Source organism: Hydra vulgaris, chromosome 15, assembly GCF_038396675.1.
Source record: "Hydra vulgaris chromosome 15, alternate assembly HydraT2T_AEP".
NCBI lineage: Eukaryota > Metazoa > Cnidaria > Hydrozoa > Anthoathecata > Hydridae > Hydra > Hydra vulgaris.
This window is the reverse complement of record NC_088934.1, coordinates 15580001-15596053: the sequence shown is the minus strand read 5'-3', so window position 1 is coordinate 15596053 and position 16053 is coordinate 15580001. Positions and strand designations below refer to the sequence as shown.

General features: G+C 33.3%; 1 protein-coding gene across 1 annotated transcript in view; it reads left to right on the top strand.

Moving 5' to 3' along the window:
* Positions 1-2441: 2441 nt before the first annotated feature.
* The window catches only part of LOC136072087 (short transient receptor potential channel 4-associated protein-like), a 59059-nt gene continuing 45447 nt past the window's right edge, over positions 2442-16053 (top strand). The window contains exons 1-4 of the mRNA XM_065820313.1: positions 2442-2499; positions 3932-4050; positions 4344-4469; positions 4543-4650. Coding sequence (XP_065676385.1) covers positions 3964-4050; positions 4344-4469; positions 4543-4650 — 321 coding nt within the window. The 5' untranslated portion in view covers positions 2442-2499; positions 3932-3963. The remainder of the gene's footprint in view (positions 2500-3931; positions 4051-4343; positions 4470-4542; positions 4651-16053) is intronic.

The window sequence follows — 16053 nt, the reverse complement described above, 5'->3', positions numbered from 1 at the left end:
AAAAAAATTTAAGTTTACTTTTTTATGAGAAATTTATGCAACTGTTAAAAAAAAAAAAAAAAAAAAAAAAAGCAGAGTAAAAATATAGAGTCAGGGTGCATTTTAGTACTTTGTATACGCACCACGAACTTTAACACATGCACGAACGCGTCTAGGCATAAATTCAACTAGTCGGATGCATAATTCTCTTGGAAATTCTTTCCAAAGCTTTTCTAACGCCTGCTGTAATTGCGCAACACTGGCTATGCTCTTTTTGACTAATCTCTTGTCAATCCAAGCCCAAATGTTCTCAATGGGATTAAGATCTGGAGAACGAGTTGGCCAAGGCATATGGCGCCAACGTAATGAAAAGTTCATTGTTGTCGTCTTCCGTAAAAAGCTCTAACTGTTGGCAAAAGTTTACTTTCGAGGGTCTCTTTTTAGTTGTACTGGTTAATTTTGCCATTATAAATGTTCTATGACCCTGTTTCTTTATGGGAGAGGCATCCCCATATTCCAACTGATCCTCCTTCGCCTTGTATCCTTGGTACACAAAAACGCTCTTTGAACTTTTCACCAGCCAGCCTCTTAATGATTAATCTTTACTTGCGGTTTATCACCTCAAAATTGGATTTGTCGCCAAACATAATTTTGGCCCAGTCTTCTACAGACCAGTGACGTCTTTCTCTCCACCACTCTAATCTTTTTAGGCAATCTGAAACACACAAATGTGGTTTTTGAGCAGCGACATAGAAATCTAAGCCTTTCTTATTTAGGCACCTTCGTACATCTACTAACACTAACGTTGCCAGGCGTATTTGTGAACTCTTTTGTAAGTTCGCGGTAAGAAGTTTTAGGGTCTTGTCTAACCTTTCGATATAGATAACTTTGGTCTCTTGAAGTTAGCTTTAAAGGCCTACCAAGCCTTGGTAAATCTTTGACATTATTATGTAGCTTGTGGTTTTTCAACGTTGTTTATTCACCTTTAAGCAAAACATCGTACATTCGAGCACATTTCTCGTTAGCTTTTGTTTTATCTTTTAGCAGACCTACAATTTGCCACTGCATCTTGTCTAAAGCAGCTTTTCTGCCCATTTTTGTCTTTTTACTTTACCAAATAATTACCAATGCGAATAACTCAAGATATATAAATGATAATTTTATTTTATTTTCGCAAGAACGTTTATATAGTTCGAAAGAAATCAACTACCAAATTTTAGATTGCTCGGATAACATCTTGTTGAGATATTTCAACTTAAGTCGTTAAATTTTAGTTGACTCCATATTTTTGCTACATTAGAAATACCAGTATGTTCTAATTAAAATAATAATTACTCAAGACTGGTTAACCTAACGAGTTCCAATTATATACCATTCGATAGTGAATCAATTAATTAAGATATTTAACACGATTTTAATCGTATTAATTAGCTGGTTTTAAAGATAATTGCTAAAAAAATAAAATTCCACAAAGTGGTGACTCTATATTAAAATAAAAAACAAAGTAATGACTCTATATTTATGCAATCCACTATATTTTGACAACTTTATATAGGTAATATATGTCAGAACAGATTAGAACTCAGATCTATAGTGGGTTAAGGCACTTTTTGAAAAGATTTCAACTAAATTCTTGTTAACGCCGGTGAGCGAAAGTGATCTAAAGACTACAAAATGGTGTTCTTTAGATTCGCTATTAGAGATAGTAAAAAGGTTTTGAAAATTATATGAAAAAAAATCAAAGTTTCTTTAAATAACAAAAAAACCTGAAGCAAAAAAAATTATAACATCTAAAGCTCTCGTTTGGACATAATACGATGATATAATTATGCTAATTTAAAATAAAAGAACTTATATGATTTGTAAATCGCCTTAACTACACCGAGTATTTAAAATAAGGATCATGTTTTGGATAGCGATGTTAATTTATACAATATTACACGGAACTTTTGAGGTGAAAAAGAAACATTAAACAGACTGGAAAGTACAAATTAATTAACTCAAAGAAGCTAAGAAAATTGTAGATATTATTATATTTAAAATTATTATATATATATATATATATATATATATATATATATATATATATATATATATATATATATATATATATATATTTAATAATTATTTCAGATTTCAAAAGTATGCATAATTTCAAAACTCTTGTTTTGCAAACGAATTCAGCTGATTTCAAATAAACAATATTATTTTTTTATGATTCTTATGCGCGAAGTGACAACAAATATTATTCGAGAAAATTAAGTTTGTAAAAATTGATCTAGAAAAGCATTTTTACTATTTATTCTTAAATGACCGAAGTTACAAGGCGACCGAGCTGAGGCAATTTTATAGGTATATTATTGAGTTCAAAGAGCAGCATACTTTTTAAAGAACTCAATAAATTTGCCTCGTTTTGAATATTGGGTTGACCTCGCATATAAAAATTGCTCCGCCGCCACTGACACAACTTATTAGAAATTATACTTAAATTAAAAAATATCGAATAAAAATCACGTCCAGGTAGGTTACATATTATTACAAAATTTAAAGTTTTGATGGCGCCGAGGCCTCCTGTTATTTAGAACAGGCCTTAAATAAGATAATTACTTACATAGAGTTTGATATACAATAGGGTTTTAATATTATTAGTATTAAAATATAAGTTAATGGAAAAAATCGTGAATGATTTATTTTATTTTCGTAATAACTTAAAAACTATAGACTTACGATAATGACGCGTCTAGAATTTTAGTTAAAAGACATTATTTGGAGCTTCAAGACTATCGATTTCGTGATTAATAACTAAAACAAAACAAGATAGAGATAATTTTATATTTTATGAGTATATTCATAAACTTAAATAAAAGCAGTGTTTTGAACGTAGACGTTGCATTTATTTTGTCTTGTTTGCATTATACTATTATATATGTCAGTTTTAAATCAATTTTAAATAAAATTGTAAAAAATGATGAAAAATAAAATAGAATAAAACATTATATTGGTATGACACAATTAAAGTCGTCATCAGAATTGAAAGCCATTTGAATTGAACCAGAATTGAAAAAGGCTATATTTTCTTTATTTTTTTTCCGTAATAGTAATATGTTTTGAAAAGTGAAAAAAAGTAGTTTACAACTTCACATAAAAAAGCAATGTCGGAAAATGAATGCTTAAAACATGCATACATCGATATAATTGTGTGTCATAAATCTTGTTTCAATAAAAATAGTAAAAAGTAGTAGTAGGCACGAGTAGGATATTAATTAAAAAAATGAGTATCACTATAGTTTTTCTTTCTCAGTTATTTTATAGTCGTTTATATTTTTTTGTTTGTTTTAAACCTGAAGTTGCTAGAAATCCAATTTAATTTTTTTTTCTTTTCTATATTTGAGTAATTATTCAACTATAAAATCTTAAAGAAAATCTATACATTAACGTTTTTCTAGTAAGTAAACATATAGTGAGCTGTTTATCTAAAATTTGTTCTAAGCTTGTTTTTGTTGTTGCTATGAATCTGAATATTCTACAAATTAACTTCTGTTGCAGTTTATAAGCAACATGCAACATAAATGAGGTTCAATAAAGAATCATTGCGTTGACTGAATGATTGTTTATCTTTTGAGAAGTAAGGGACATTGTAAAATCAAATATTGCCGTGTCTCTTTGGAGTCATGGATTCATTTGTTTCAGTGCTGTTGCTTCAAGCGGGTTTAAATGTAAAAATGTTTATTTTAGAGCTTATATATTTAACAAAAAAAGTTTAATTTAGTATAAAGACTTAAATTCCTATTTAATACTATATTTACCCTGCTTACCAAAGAGTATGATTTTGCAAATAAAATTAAAAGAGAACTATATTTAAAAAGATCTTGTTATTAAACTGATTATTTATAAAATATTTATAATATATTGCAAATATAGTTATAATTAGATGTGTTTGTCATTATTTTAGATGGTTAATCATAGCTAAAAATCTTATATAATATGCCCCTTAAAATTCGTACTTCTGTTAATGTTTATCATCAACTACACCAGTACCAAATATTTGGGAAAACATTACGATCATCTCAGGTATTTTTTTAAAAATATATTTAAGATGTAAAATTAATGTATTGTGTTCTCTTTATATATATATATATATATATATATATATATATATATATATATATATATATATATATATATATATATATATATATATATATATATCATTCCATTAAGGCTTTGTATATATAATATATATTGTTATTATTATTTTTATTATGTTTACTTTTTTTAAATATTTTCATTAAATAAGCATTTAAAATGTTTTTATTATCAATGTTTTTATGTCTGTTTGAAAATAAAAATTATTTTATGTTTAGATAACTTGCAATTTTTTTGAAAGAAAAAATGTTTCTTATTTTACTATACAAATGTTAATAAAAGAGCTCAATGATTTATATTCAACAACACCTTTCAATTGCTTCAGTGCCCTTGATTGTTTAAAAGTATGATTTATTTTTTTTAATTTGTACTTTTGATTATAAATAATATGTTTAACAGTGTTTAACATTTTTATAGTGTTTGAAATCATTTATAAATGATTCCTCTTTGGATAAGATTGACTTGGGTAGGCCATCAAAGAATGATATCATTCCAGAAATCTTTAATCAGCTGGATGGAGTAAAAGTAAAAAGTTATTGTTTTTATTTATAAATAATAATAATGATAAACAAGTTATTTTTATGTTTGTCTAAACTGAAAAAAATTGGGAAAGGCAGAGGAAATGACGACAGCACTTTAGTTACATGTCTGCCATTCATAAAAAGAAAAAACAAAAGTATTCTATAAAATCTCAAGTCATACACTTATTGTTGTACAAATATGTATTACAATATTTTGAGTTAAAAATTTAAAGTTACAAAAGGGGATGAGACTACTTTAGTTATGGTTAGAACACTCTCCTAACTCTATAACTCCGAAACATGAACCTTTATGAGCAAGGCAGCTGCATGGAGAAACAAGTTGAGCGCGGTACTATCAGGAACCTGGTAAGGGTTGAACTCGGAACTTCTCGCTTATGAGGCGAGCACTCTACCACTACTGTATGTAGTGGTGTAGTGGTAAAGTACAAATATTAAATAAATTTCACTCTTAGAAAATAGAGTCTTGAAAATACTTGAAATAATGAGAAAGTGTTTATATTTGAATTAAAATTAAGTTTATTGTTGATTTTATTTAAATGCAACTTTGAACCAGTATTAAAACATAAATTTCATCTTTACCCCCATTCTGCCATCATTTGTTGTGGGTAAAACTATAAAAGTGTTGTAAAAACTTTTTATGTTAGTTCAAGACCTGCTCTCTTTTTAAGTAAAAGAAGAAAAAAAGTTAAGGAAAATTTTTGTTTTTTCATAGTTTCACTCAAGTATCTAGCTTGCCATACATTGACAAGATTAACATATTTTTGTAAAAGTTATTATTTTATAGAAATATTATTAAATCAGATTAAGATTAGAGCAAAAGGTTTTTCAAGATTAAGGCAAGTTGATTTTAAACTTTGTTGAAAAAAGTTAAAATGCAACATAAGTTTATTTGTTTTAAACTTATTTGATTTAGCAAAAAAGTTAGACACAACCACAAAATAATCAACTAAACATCTGAAAAAGTCACAATCACAAAATAATACAACATCTGAAAAATAAGACAATATAAAACTAAATGTTGAAGTTTATAAAATATTTATAAATAAAACTATTTTAATAAAATTTATTTGTATTGTGATAATTTTAATACTTACAATATTAAATATTAATAATATAGTTTATTAATTTTACATATTAATAAGTATATATATAATGCACAAATATATTATAGTATTATAAAATATATTATAGTATTATATATTAATGCTTAAGTTATTACTTTATAATGAAAAAGACAAATTGGAAATAAAATAATTGTTATAAAGTCAATCACAATAATAAAAGTAATTAAAAACCAACAGCAAAACAATAAATTGACTAAATAAACAAAGGAGAATATAAGAAATAGAATTTCAATTTATGAGAATCTCAACATAAAAAAATAGTAAACAATATTTTTCTTATTTATTTATACTATAAATGGTATTTGTTAACTATTATTTTTTAGTTTACTACTTTTGTTTACTAATTTTTTTTTATTCTTCTTTCGCATTTTAGATTGTGCTATTATATATTTGTTTTAATATACTAGTATATTTATATTCTAGTATATTTTATATACTACAATTATGGCCCAAAAAGTTTCAATCTCCTGATGTGACATTTTTGTACTAGTGATAGTGGTTCTAAGCACTCTATGACAGTTGAAGCTCATTATAATTTGACTTCTTTCTATCAAGTCTTGCTTTAAATGAATTCACTGAACAAGCTTTGGCAACATTCTCTGGCAGTGCATTCCAATAATTTGCAGCTTAATTTAGTAAATCTTTTTGAATATTTCATGTCCAATGGACATGAGTACAATTTAATTTTATATCAAACTTTCTTTATATACCCAACATACAATTTGTTTTGCTTACAATCGATAATATATCATTATTCTATTTGATGTTATCTGAAAAAATACCTTTCTGAATCTAGTGTTTTAGTTTGCAACCATATAAATAAGTTGAGTATTTTTTTATAGCCATAGTGCAAAGTTAATTATTTGTCAACATTAGGACTTGATAACTTTTGAAATATTTTTTAGAGACTCAGGAAGATCTTTTATATATACAGTATAAAAACTTATGTATACATAATAACTTTATGTATACATAAGAATTTATGTATACAATATAGAAAGTTTCAAGTAAAGCTCTTGTACATGACCTATTTTTTTAAAAACCATGCTGTTCAATAGTTATAAGATTATTTTTCTGAAGATAATTAAAAAGTTATACAATAAAGTCATCGTTTTTATTTAGTGCAGTTCATGATTGGATAGTTGACTTTTTTCTATTGACTCCATAAAAATTATCATGAGAGGAAAAGCATAAGCAAAAGCAGTTTATTGAGATAGATGGATGTATTTTGTTAACTCCAAGTTCTTTGTTTTGATCAAGATTATTTATTCTTTCAAAAACCTTTTCATAATGGATATACTTAGAAATTTTTAGAATGAAAAGTAGTATCATTGATTCTTGACTTAAAAAGTGGAATGTACTTTCCATTTTCTTTGATAAAATTGTTTTGAAAATTTATATTTAGTAGTTCAGCAATCTCTTCTGTATTTTAGCAATCTTTTCATCTTCTGTATTTCAGCAATCTCTTCTGTAGTTCAGCAATCTCTTCTGTAGTTCAGCATCTCTTCATCTTCTGTAGTTCAGCATCTCTTCATTTTCTGTAGTTCAGTATCTCTTCATCTTCTGTAGTTCAGCATCTCTTCATTTTCTGTAGTTCAGCATCTCTTCATCTTCTGTAGTTCAGCATCTCTTCATCTTCTGTAGTTCAGCATCTCTTCATCTTCTGTAGTTCAGCATCTCTTCATCTTCTGTAGTTCAGCATCTCTTCATCTTCTGTCGTTCAGTATCTCTTCACCTTCTGTAGTTCAGCATCTCTTCTGTAGTTCAGCATCTCTTCATTTTCTGCAGTTCAGCATCTCTTCACCTTCTGTAGTTCAGCAATCTCTTCTGCAGTTCAGCATCTCTTCATTTTCTGTAGTTCAGCATCTCTTCATCTTCTGTAGTTCAGCATCTCTTCATCTTCTGTAGTTCAGCATCTCTTCATCTTCTGTAGTTCAGCATCTCTTCATCTTCTGTAGTTCAGCATCTCTTCATCTTCTGTAGTTCAGCATCTCTTCATCTTCTGTCGTTCAGTATCTCTTCACCTTCTGTAGTTCAGCATCTCTTCTGTAGTTCAGCATCTCTTCATTTTCTGCAGTTCAGCATCTCTTCACCTTCTGTAGTTCAGCAATCTCTTCTGTAGTTCAGCATCTCTTCACCTTCTGTAGTTCACCAATCTCTTCTGTAATTCAGCATCTCTTCATCTTCTGTAGTTCAGCATCTCTTCATCTTCTGTAGTTCAGCATCTCTTCATTTTCTGCAGTTCAGCATCTCTTATTCTTCTGTAGTTCAGTATCTCTTCACCTTCTGTAGTTCACCAATCTTTTCTGTAGTTCAGCATCTCTTCATCTTCTGTAGTTCAGCATCTCTTCATCTTTTGTAGTTCAGCATCTCTTCATTTTCTGCAGTTCAGCATCTCTTCATCTTCTGTAGTTCAGCATCTCTTCACCTTCTGTAGTTCAGCATCTCTTCTGTAGTTCAGCATCTCTTCATTTTCTGTAGTTCAGTATCTCTTCATCTTCTGTAGTTCAGCATCTCTTCACCTTCTGTAGTTCAGCATCTCTTCTGTATTTCAGCATCTCTTCACCTTCTGTAGTTCACCAATCTCTTCTGTAGTTCAGCAATCTCTTCATTTTCCTTAGTTCAGCATCTCTTCACCTTCTGTAGTTCACCAATCTCTTCTGTAGTTCAGCATCTCTTCATCTTCTGTAGTTCAGCATCTCTTCACCTTCTGTAGTTCAGCATCTCTTCATTTTCTGTAGTTCAGCATCTCTTCACCTTCTGTAGTTCACCAATCTCTTCTGTAGTTCAGCAATCTCTTCATTTTCCTTAGTTCAGCATCTCTTCACCTTCTGTAGTTCACCAATCTCTTCTGTAGTTCAGCATCTCTTCATTTTCTGTAGTTCAGCATCTCTTCACCCTCTGTAGTTCACCAATCTCTTCATTTTCTGTAGTTCAGCATCTCTTCACCTTCTGTAGTTCACCAATCTCTTCCGTAGTTCAGCATCTCTTCATCTTCTGTAGTTCAGCATCTCTTCATCTTCTGTAGTTCAGCATCTCTTCATCTTTTGTAGTTCAGCATCTCTTCATTTTCTGCAGTTCAGCATCTCTTTATCTTCTGTAGTTCAGCATCTCTTCATTTTCTGTAGTTCAGCAATCTCTTCATTTTCCTTAGTTCAGCATCTCTTCACCTTCTGTAGTTCACCAATCTCTTCTGTAGTTCAGCATCTCTTCATCTTCTGTAGTTCAGCATCTCTTCATCTTCTGTAGTTCAGTATCTCTTCATCTTCTGTAGTTCAGCATCTCTTCATCTTATGTCGTTCAGTATCTCTTCACCTTGTGTAGTTCAGCATCTCTTCATCTTCTGTAGTTCACCAATCTTTTCTGTAGTTCAGAATCTCTTCATCTTCTGTAGTTCAGCATCTCTTCATCTTCTGTAGTTCAGCATCTCTTCACCTTCTGTAGTTCAGCATCTCTTCATCTTCTGTAGTTCAGCATCTCTTCATCTTCTGTAGTTCAGTATCTCTTCATCTTCTGTAGTTCAGCATCTCTTCATCATATGTCGTTCAGTATCTCTTCACCTTGTGTAGTTCAGCATCTCTTCATCTTCTGTAGTTCACCAATCTTTTCTGTAGTTCAGTATCTCTTCATTTTCTGTAGTTCAGCATCTCTTTACCTTCTGTAGTTCATCATCTCTTCATCTTCTGTAGTTCAGTATCTCTTTATCTTCTGTAGTTCAGCATCTCTTCATCTTATGTCGTTCAGTATCTCTTCACCTTCTGTAGTTCAGCATCTCTTCATCTTCTGTAGTTCACCAATCTTTTCTGTAGTTCAGCATCTCTTCATCTTCTGTAGTTCAGCATCTCTTCATTTTCTGTAGTTCAGCATCTCTTCATCTTCTGTTGTTCAGCATCTCTTTACCTTCTGTAGTTCAGCATCTCTTCATCTTCTGTAGTTCAGCATCTCTTCATCTTCTGTAGTTCAGCATCTCTTCATCTTTTTTAGTTCAGCATCTCTTCATTTTCTGCAGTTCCGCATCTCTTCATCTTCTGTAGTTCAGTATCTCTTCAGCTTCTGTAGTTCACCAATCTCTTCTGTAGTTCAGCATCTCTTCATTTTCTGTAGTTCAGCATCTCTTCATCTTCTGTTGTTCAGCATCTCTTTACCTTCTGTAGTTCAGCATCTCTTCATGTTCTGTAGTTCAGCATCTCTTCATCTTCTGTAGTTCAGCATCTCTTCATCTTTTTTAGTTCAGCATCTCTTCATTTTCTGCAGTTCCGCATCTCTTCATCTTCTGTAGTTCAGTATCTCTTCACCTTCTGTAGTTCACCAATCTCTTCTGTAGTTTAGCATCTCTTCATTTTCTGTAGTTCAGCATCTCTTCATCTTCTGTAGTTCAGCATCTCTTCATCTTCTGTAGTTTAGTATCTCTTCATCTTCTGTAGTTCAGCATCTCTTCATCTTCTGTAGTTTAGCATCTCTTCATCTTCTGTAGTTCAGCATCTCTTCATCTTCTGTCGTTCAGTATCTCTTCATTTTCTGTAGTTCAGCATCTCTTCATCTTCTGTAGTTCAGCATCTCTTCATCTTCTGTAGTTCAGCATCTCTTCATCTTCTGTAGTTCAGCATCTCTTCATCTTCTATAGTTCAGCATCTCTTCATCTTCTGTCGTTTAGTATCTCTTCACCTTCGGTAGTTCACCAATCTCTTCTGTAGTTCAGCATCTCTTCATCTTCTGTAGTTCAGCATCTCTTCATTTTCTGCAGTTCAGCATCTCTTCATCTTCTGTAGTTCAGTATCTCTTCACCTTCTGTAGTTTACCAATCTCTTCCGTAGTTCAGCATCTCTTCATCTTCTGTAGTTCAGTATCTCTTTACCTTCTGTCGTTCAGCATCTCTTCATCTTCTGTAGTTCAGCATCTCTTCATCTTCTGTAGTTCAGCATCTCTTCATCTTCTGTCGTTCAGCATCTCTTCACCTTCTGTAGTTCAGCATCTCTTCACCTTTTGTAGTTCACCAATCTCTTCTGTAGTTCAGCAATCTCTTCATTTTCTGTAGTTCAGCATCTCTTCATCTTCTGTAGTTCAGCATCTCTTCATCTTCTGTTGTTCAGCATCTCTTCATTTTCTGCAGTTCCGCATCTCTTCATCTTCTGTAGTTCAGTATCTCTTCATCTTCTGTAGTTCAGCATCTCTTCATCATATGTCGTTCAGTATCTCTTCACCTTGTGTAGTTCAGCATCTCTTCATCTTCTGTAGTTCACCAATCTTTTCTGTAGTTCAGTATCTCTTCATTTTCTGTAGTTCAGCATCTCTTTACCTTCTGTAGTTCATCATCTCTTCATCTTCTGTAGTTCAGTATCTCTTTATCTTCTGTAGTTCAGCATCTCTTCATCTTATGTCGTTCAGTATCTCTTCACCTTCTGTAGTTCAGCATCTCTTCATCTTCTGTAGTTCACCAATCTTTTCTGTAGTTCAGCATCTCTTCATCTTCTGTAGTTCAGCATCTCTTCATTTTCTGTAGTTCAGCATCTCTTCATCTTCTGTTGTTCAGCATCTCTTTACCTTCTGTAGTTCAGCATCTCTTCATCTTCTGTAGTTCAGCATCTCTTCATCTTCTGTAGTTCAGCATCTCTTCATCTTTTTTAGTTCAGCATCTCTTCATTTTCTGCAGTTCCGCATCTCTTCATCTTCTGTAGTTCAGTATCTCTTCAGCTTCTGTAGTTCACCAATCTCTTCTGTAGTTCAGCATCTCTTCATTTTCTGTAGTTCAGCATCTCTTCATCTTCTGTTGTTCAGCATCTCTTTACCTTCTGTAGTTCAGCATCTCTTCATGTTCTGTAGTTCAGCATCTCTTCATCTTCTGTAGTTCAGCATCTCTTCATCTTTTTTAGTTCAGCATCTCTTCATTTTCTGCAGTTCCGCATCTCTTCATCTTCTGTAGTTCAGTATCTCTTCACCTTCTGTAGTTCACCAATCTCTTCTGTAGTTCAGCATCTCTTCATTTTCTGTAGTTCAGCATCTCTTCATCTTCTGTAGTTCAGCATCTCTTCATCTTCTGTAGTTTAGTATCTCTTCATCTTCTGTAGTTCAGCATCTCTTCATCTTCTGTAGTTTAGCATCTCTTCATCTTCTGTAGTTCAGCATCTCTTCATCTTCTGTCGTTCAGTATCTCTTCATTTTCTGTAGTTCAGCATCTCTTCATCTTCTGTAGTTCAGCATCTCTTCATCTTCTGTAGTTCAGCATCTCTTCATCTTCTGTAGTTCAGCATCTCTTCATCTTCTATAGTTCAGCATCTCTTCATCTTCTGTCGTTTAGTATCTCTTCACCTTCGGTAGTTCACCAATCTCTTCTGTAGTTCAGCATCTCTTCATCTTCTGTAGTTCAGCATCTCTTCATTTTCTGCAGTTCAGCATCTCTTCATCTTCTGTAGTTCAGTATCTCTTCACCTTCTGTAGTTTACCAATCTCTTCCGTAGTTCAGCATCTCTTCATCTTCTGTAGTTCAGTATCTCTTTACCTTCTGTCGTTCAGCATCTCTTCATCTTCTGTAGTTCAGCATCTCTTCATCTTCTGTAGTTCAGCATCTCTTCATCTTCTGTCGTTCAGCATCTCTTCACCTTCTGTAGTTCAGCATCTCTTCACCTTTTGTAGTTCACCAATCTCTTCTGTAGTTCAGCAATCTCTTCATTTTCTGTAGTTCAGCATCTCTTCATCTTCTGTAGTTCAGCATCTCTTCATCTTCTGTTGTTCAGCATCTCTTCATTTTCTGCAGTTCCGCATCTCTTCATCTTCTGTAGTTCAGTATCTCTTCACCTTCTGTAGTTCACCAATCTCTTCTGTAGTTCAGCATCTCTTCATTTTCTGTAGTTCAGCATCTCTTCATCTTCTGTAGTTCAGCATCTCTTCATCTTCTGTAGTTTAGTATCTCTTCATCTTCTGTAGTTCAGCATCTCTTCATCTTCTGTAGTTTAGCATCTCTTCATCTTCTGTAGTTCAGCATCTCTTCATCTTCTGTCGTTCAGTATCTCTTCATTTTCTGTAGTTCAGCATCTCTTCATCTTCTGTAGTTCAGCATCTCTTCATCTTCTGTAGTTCAGCATCTCTTCATCTTCTGTAGTTCAGCATCTCTTCATCTTCTATAGTTCAGCATCTCTTCATCTTCTGTCGTTTAGTATCTCTTCACCTTCGGTAGTTCACCAATCTCTTCTGTAGTTCAGCATCTCTTCATCTTCTGTAGTTCAGCATCTCTTCATTTTCTGCAGTTCAGCATCTCTTCATCTTCTGTAGTTCAGTATCTCTTCACCTTCTGTAGTTTACCAATCTCTTCCGTAGTTCAGCATCTCTTCATCTTCTGTAGTTCAGTATCTCTTTACCTTCTGTCGTTCAGCATCTCTTCATCTTCTGTAGTTCAGCATCTCTTCATCTTCTGTAGTTCAGCATCTCTTCATCTTCTGTCGTTCAGCATCTCTTCACCTTCTGTAGTTCAGCATCTCTTCACCTTTTGTAGTTCACCAATCTCTTCTGTAGTTCAGCAATCTCTTCATTTTCTGTAGTTCAGCATCTCTTCATCTTCTGTAGTTCAGCATCTCTTCATCTTCTGTTGTTCAGCATCTTTTCATCTTCTGTAGTTCAGCATCTCTTCATCTTCTGTAGTTCAGCATCTCTTCATCTTCTGTTGTTCAGCATCTTTTCATCTTCTGTAGTTCAGCATCTCTTCATCTTCTGTTGTTCAGCATCTCTTCATCTTCTGTTGTTCAGCATCTCTTCTTTTTCTGTAGTTCAGTATCTCTTCATTTTCTGTAGTTCAGCATCTCTTCATTTTCTGTAGTTCAGCATCTCTTCATCTTCTGTAGTTCAGCATCTCTTCATTTTCTGTCGTTCAGTATCTCTTCACCTTCTGTATTTCAGCATCTCTTCACCTTCTGTAGTTCACCAATCTCTTCTGTAGTTCAGCAATCTCTTCATTTTCTGTAGTTCAGCATCTCTTCATCTTCTGTAGTTCAGTATCTCTTCATTTTCTGTAGTTCAGCATCTCTTCATCTTCTGTAGTTTAGCATCTCTTCATCTTCTGTAGTTCAGCATCTCTTCATCTTCTGTCGTTCAGTATCTCTTCACCTTCTGTAGTTCAGCATCTCTTCACTTTCTGTAGTTCACCAATCTCTTCTGTAGTTCAGCAATCTCTTCATTTTCTGTAGTTCAGCATCTCTTCATCTTCTGTAGTTCAGCATCTCTTCATCTTCTGTAGTTCAGCATCTCTTCATCTTCTGTAGTTCAGCATCTCTTCATCTTCTATAGTTCAGCATCTCTTCATCTTCTGTAGTTCAGCATCTCTTCATCTTCTATAGTTCAGCATCTCTTCATCTTCTGTAGTTCAGCATCTCTTCATCTTCTGTCGTTCAGTATCTCTTCACCTTCTGTAGTTCAGCATCTCTTCACCTTCTGTAGTTCACCAATCTCTTCTGTAGTTCAGCAATCTCTTCATTTTCTGTAGTTCAGCATCTCTTCATCTTCTGTCGTTTAGTATCTCTTCACCTTTGGTAGTTCACCAATCTCTTCTGTAGTTCAGCATCTCTTCATCTTCTGTAGTTCAGCATCTCTTCATTTTCTGCAGTTCAGCATCTCTTCATCTTCTGTAGTTCAGTATCTCTTCACCTTCTGTAGTTCACCAATCTTTTCTGTAGTTCAGCATCTCTTCATCTTCTGTCGTTCAGTATCTCTTTACCTTCTGTCGTTCAGCATCTCTTCATCTTCTGTAGTTCAGCATCTCTTCATCTTCTGTAGTTCAGCATCTCTTCATCTTCTTTCGTTCAGCATCTCTTCACCTTCTGTAGTTCAGCATCTCTTCACCTTTTGTAGTTCACCAATCTCTTCTGTAGTTCAGCATCTCTTCATCTTCTGTAGTTCAGCATCTCTTCATTTTCTGTTGTTCAGCATCTCTTCATTTTCTGTAGTTCAGTATCTCTTCATCTTCTTTCGTTCAGCATCTCTTCACCTTCTGTAGTTCAGCATCTCTTCACCTTTTGTAGTTCACCAATCTCTTCTGTAGTTCAGCAATCTCTTCATCTTCTGTAGTTCAGCATCTTTTCATCTTCTGTAGTTCAGCATCTCTTCATCTTCTGTTGTTCAGCATCTCTTCATTTTCTGTAGTTCAGTATCTCTTCATCTTCTTTCGTTCAGCATCTCTTCACCTTCTGTAGTTCAGCATCTCTTCACCTTTTGTAGTTCACCAATCTCTTCTGTAGTTCAGCAATCTCTTCATCTTCTGTAGTTCAGCATCTTTTCATCTTCTGTAGTTCAGCATCTCTTCATCTTCTGTTGTTCAGCATCTCTTCATTTTCTGTAGTTCAGTATCTCTTCATCTTCTTTCGTTCAGCATCTCTTCACCTTCTGTAGTTCAGCATCTCTTCACCTTTTGTAGTTCACCAATCTCTTCTGTAGTTCAGCATCTCTTCATCTTCTGTAGTTCAGCATCTCTTCATTTTCTGTAGTTCAGCATCTCTTCATCTTCTGTAGTTCAGCATCTTTTCATCTTCTGTAGTTCAGCATCTCTTCATCTTCTGTTGTTCAGCATCTCTTCATCTTCTGTAGTTCAGCATCTCTTCATCTTCTGTCGTTCAGTATCTCTTCACCTTCTGTAGTTCACCAATCTCTTCTGTAGTTCAGCAATCTCTTCATCTTCTGTAGTTCAGCATCTCTTTATCTTCTGTAGTTCAGTATCTCTTCTCTTTCTGTAGTTCAGCATCTCTTCATCTTCTGTTGTTCACCAATCTCTTCTGTAGTTCAGCATCTCTTTATCTTCTGTAGTTCAGCATCTCTTCATCTTCTGTAGTTCAGCATCTCTTCATTTTCTGTAGTTCAGCATCTCTTCATCTTCTGTAGTTCAGCATATCTTCATCTTCTGTCGTTCAGTATCTCTTCACCTTCTGTAGTTCAGCATCTCTTCACCTTCTGTAGTTCACCAATCTCTTCTGTAGTTCAGCAATCTCTTCATTTTCTGTAGTTCAGCATCTCTTCATCTTCTGTAGTTCAGCATCTCTTCATCTTCTGTAGTTCAGCATCTCTTCATTTTCTGTAGTTCAGCATCTCTTCATCTTCTGTAGTTCACCAATCTCTTCTGTAGTTCAGCATCTCTTCATTTTCTGTAGTTCAGCATCTCTTTATCTTCTGTAGTTCAGTATCTCTTCATCTTCTGTAGTTCAGCATCTCTTCATCTTCTGTAGTTCAGTATCTCTTCATTTTCTGTAGTTCAGCATCTCTTCATCTTCTGTAGTTCACCAATCTCT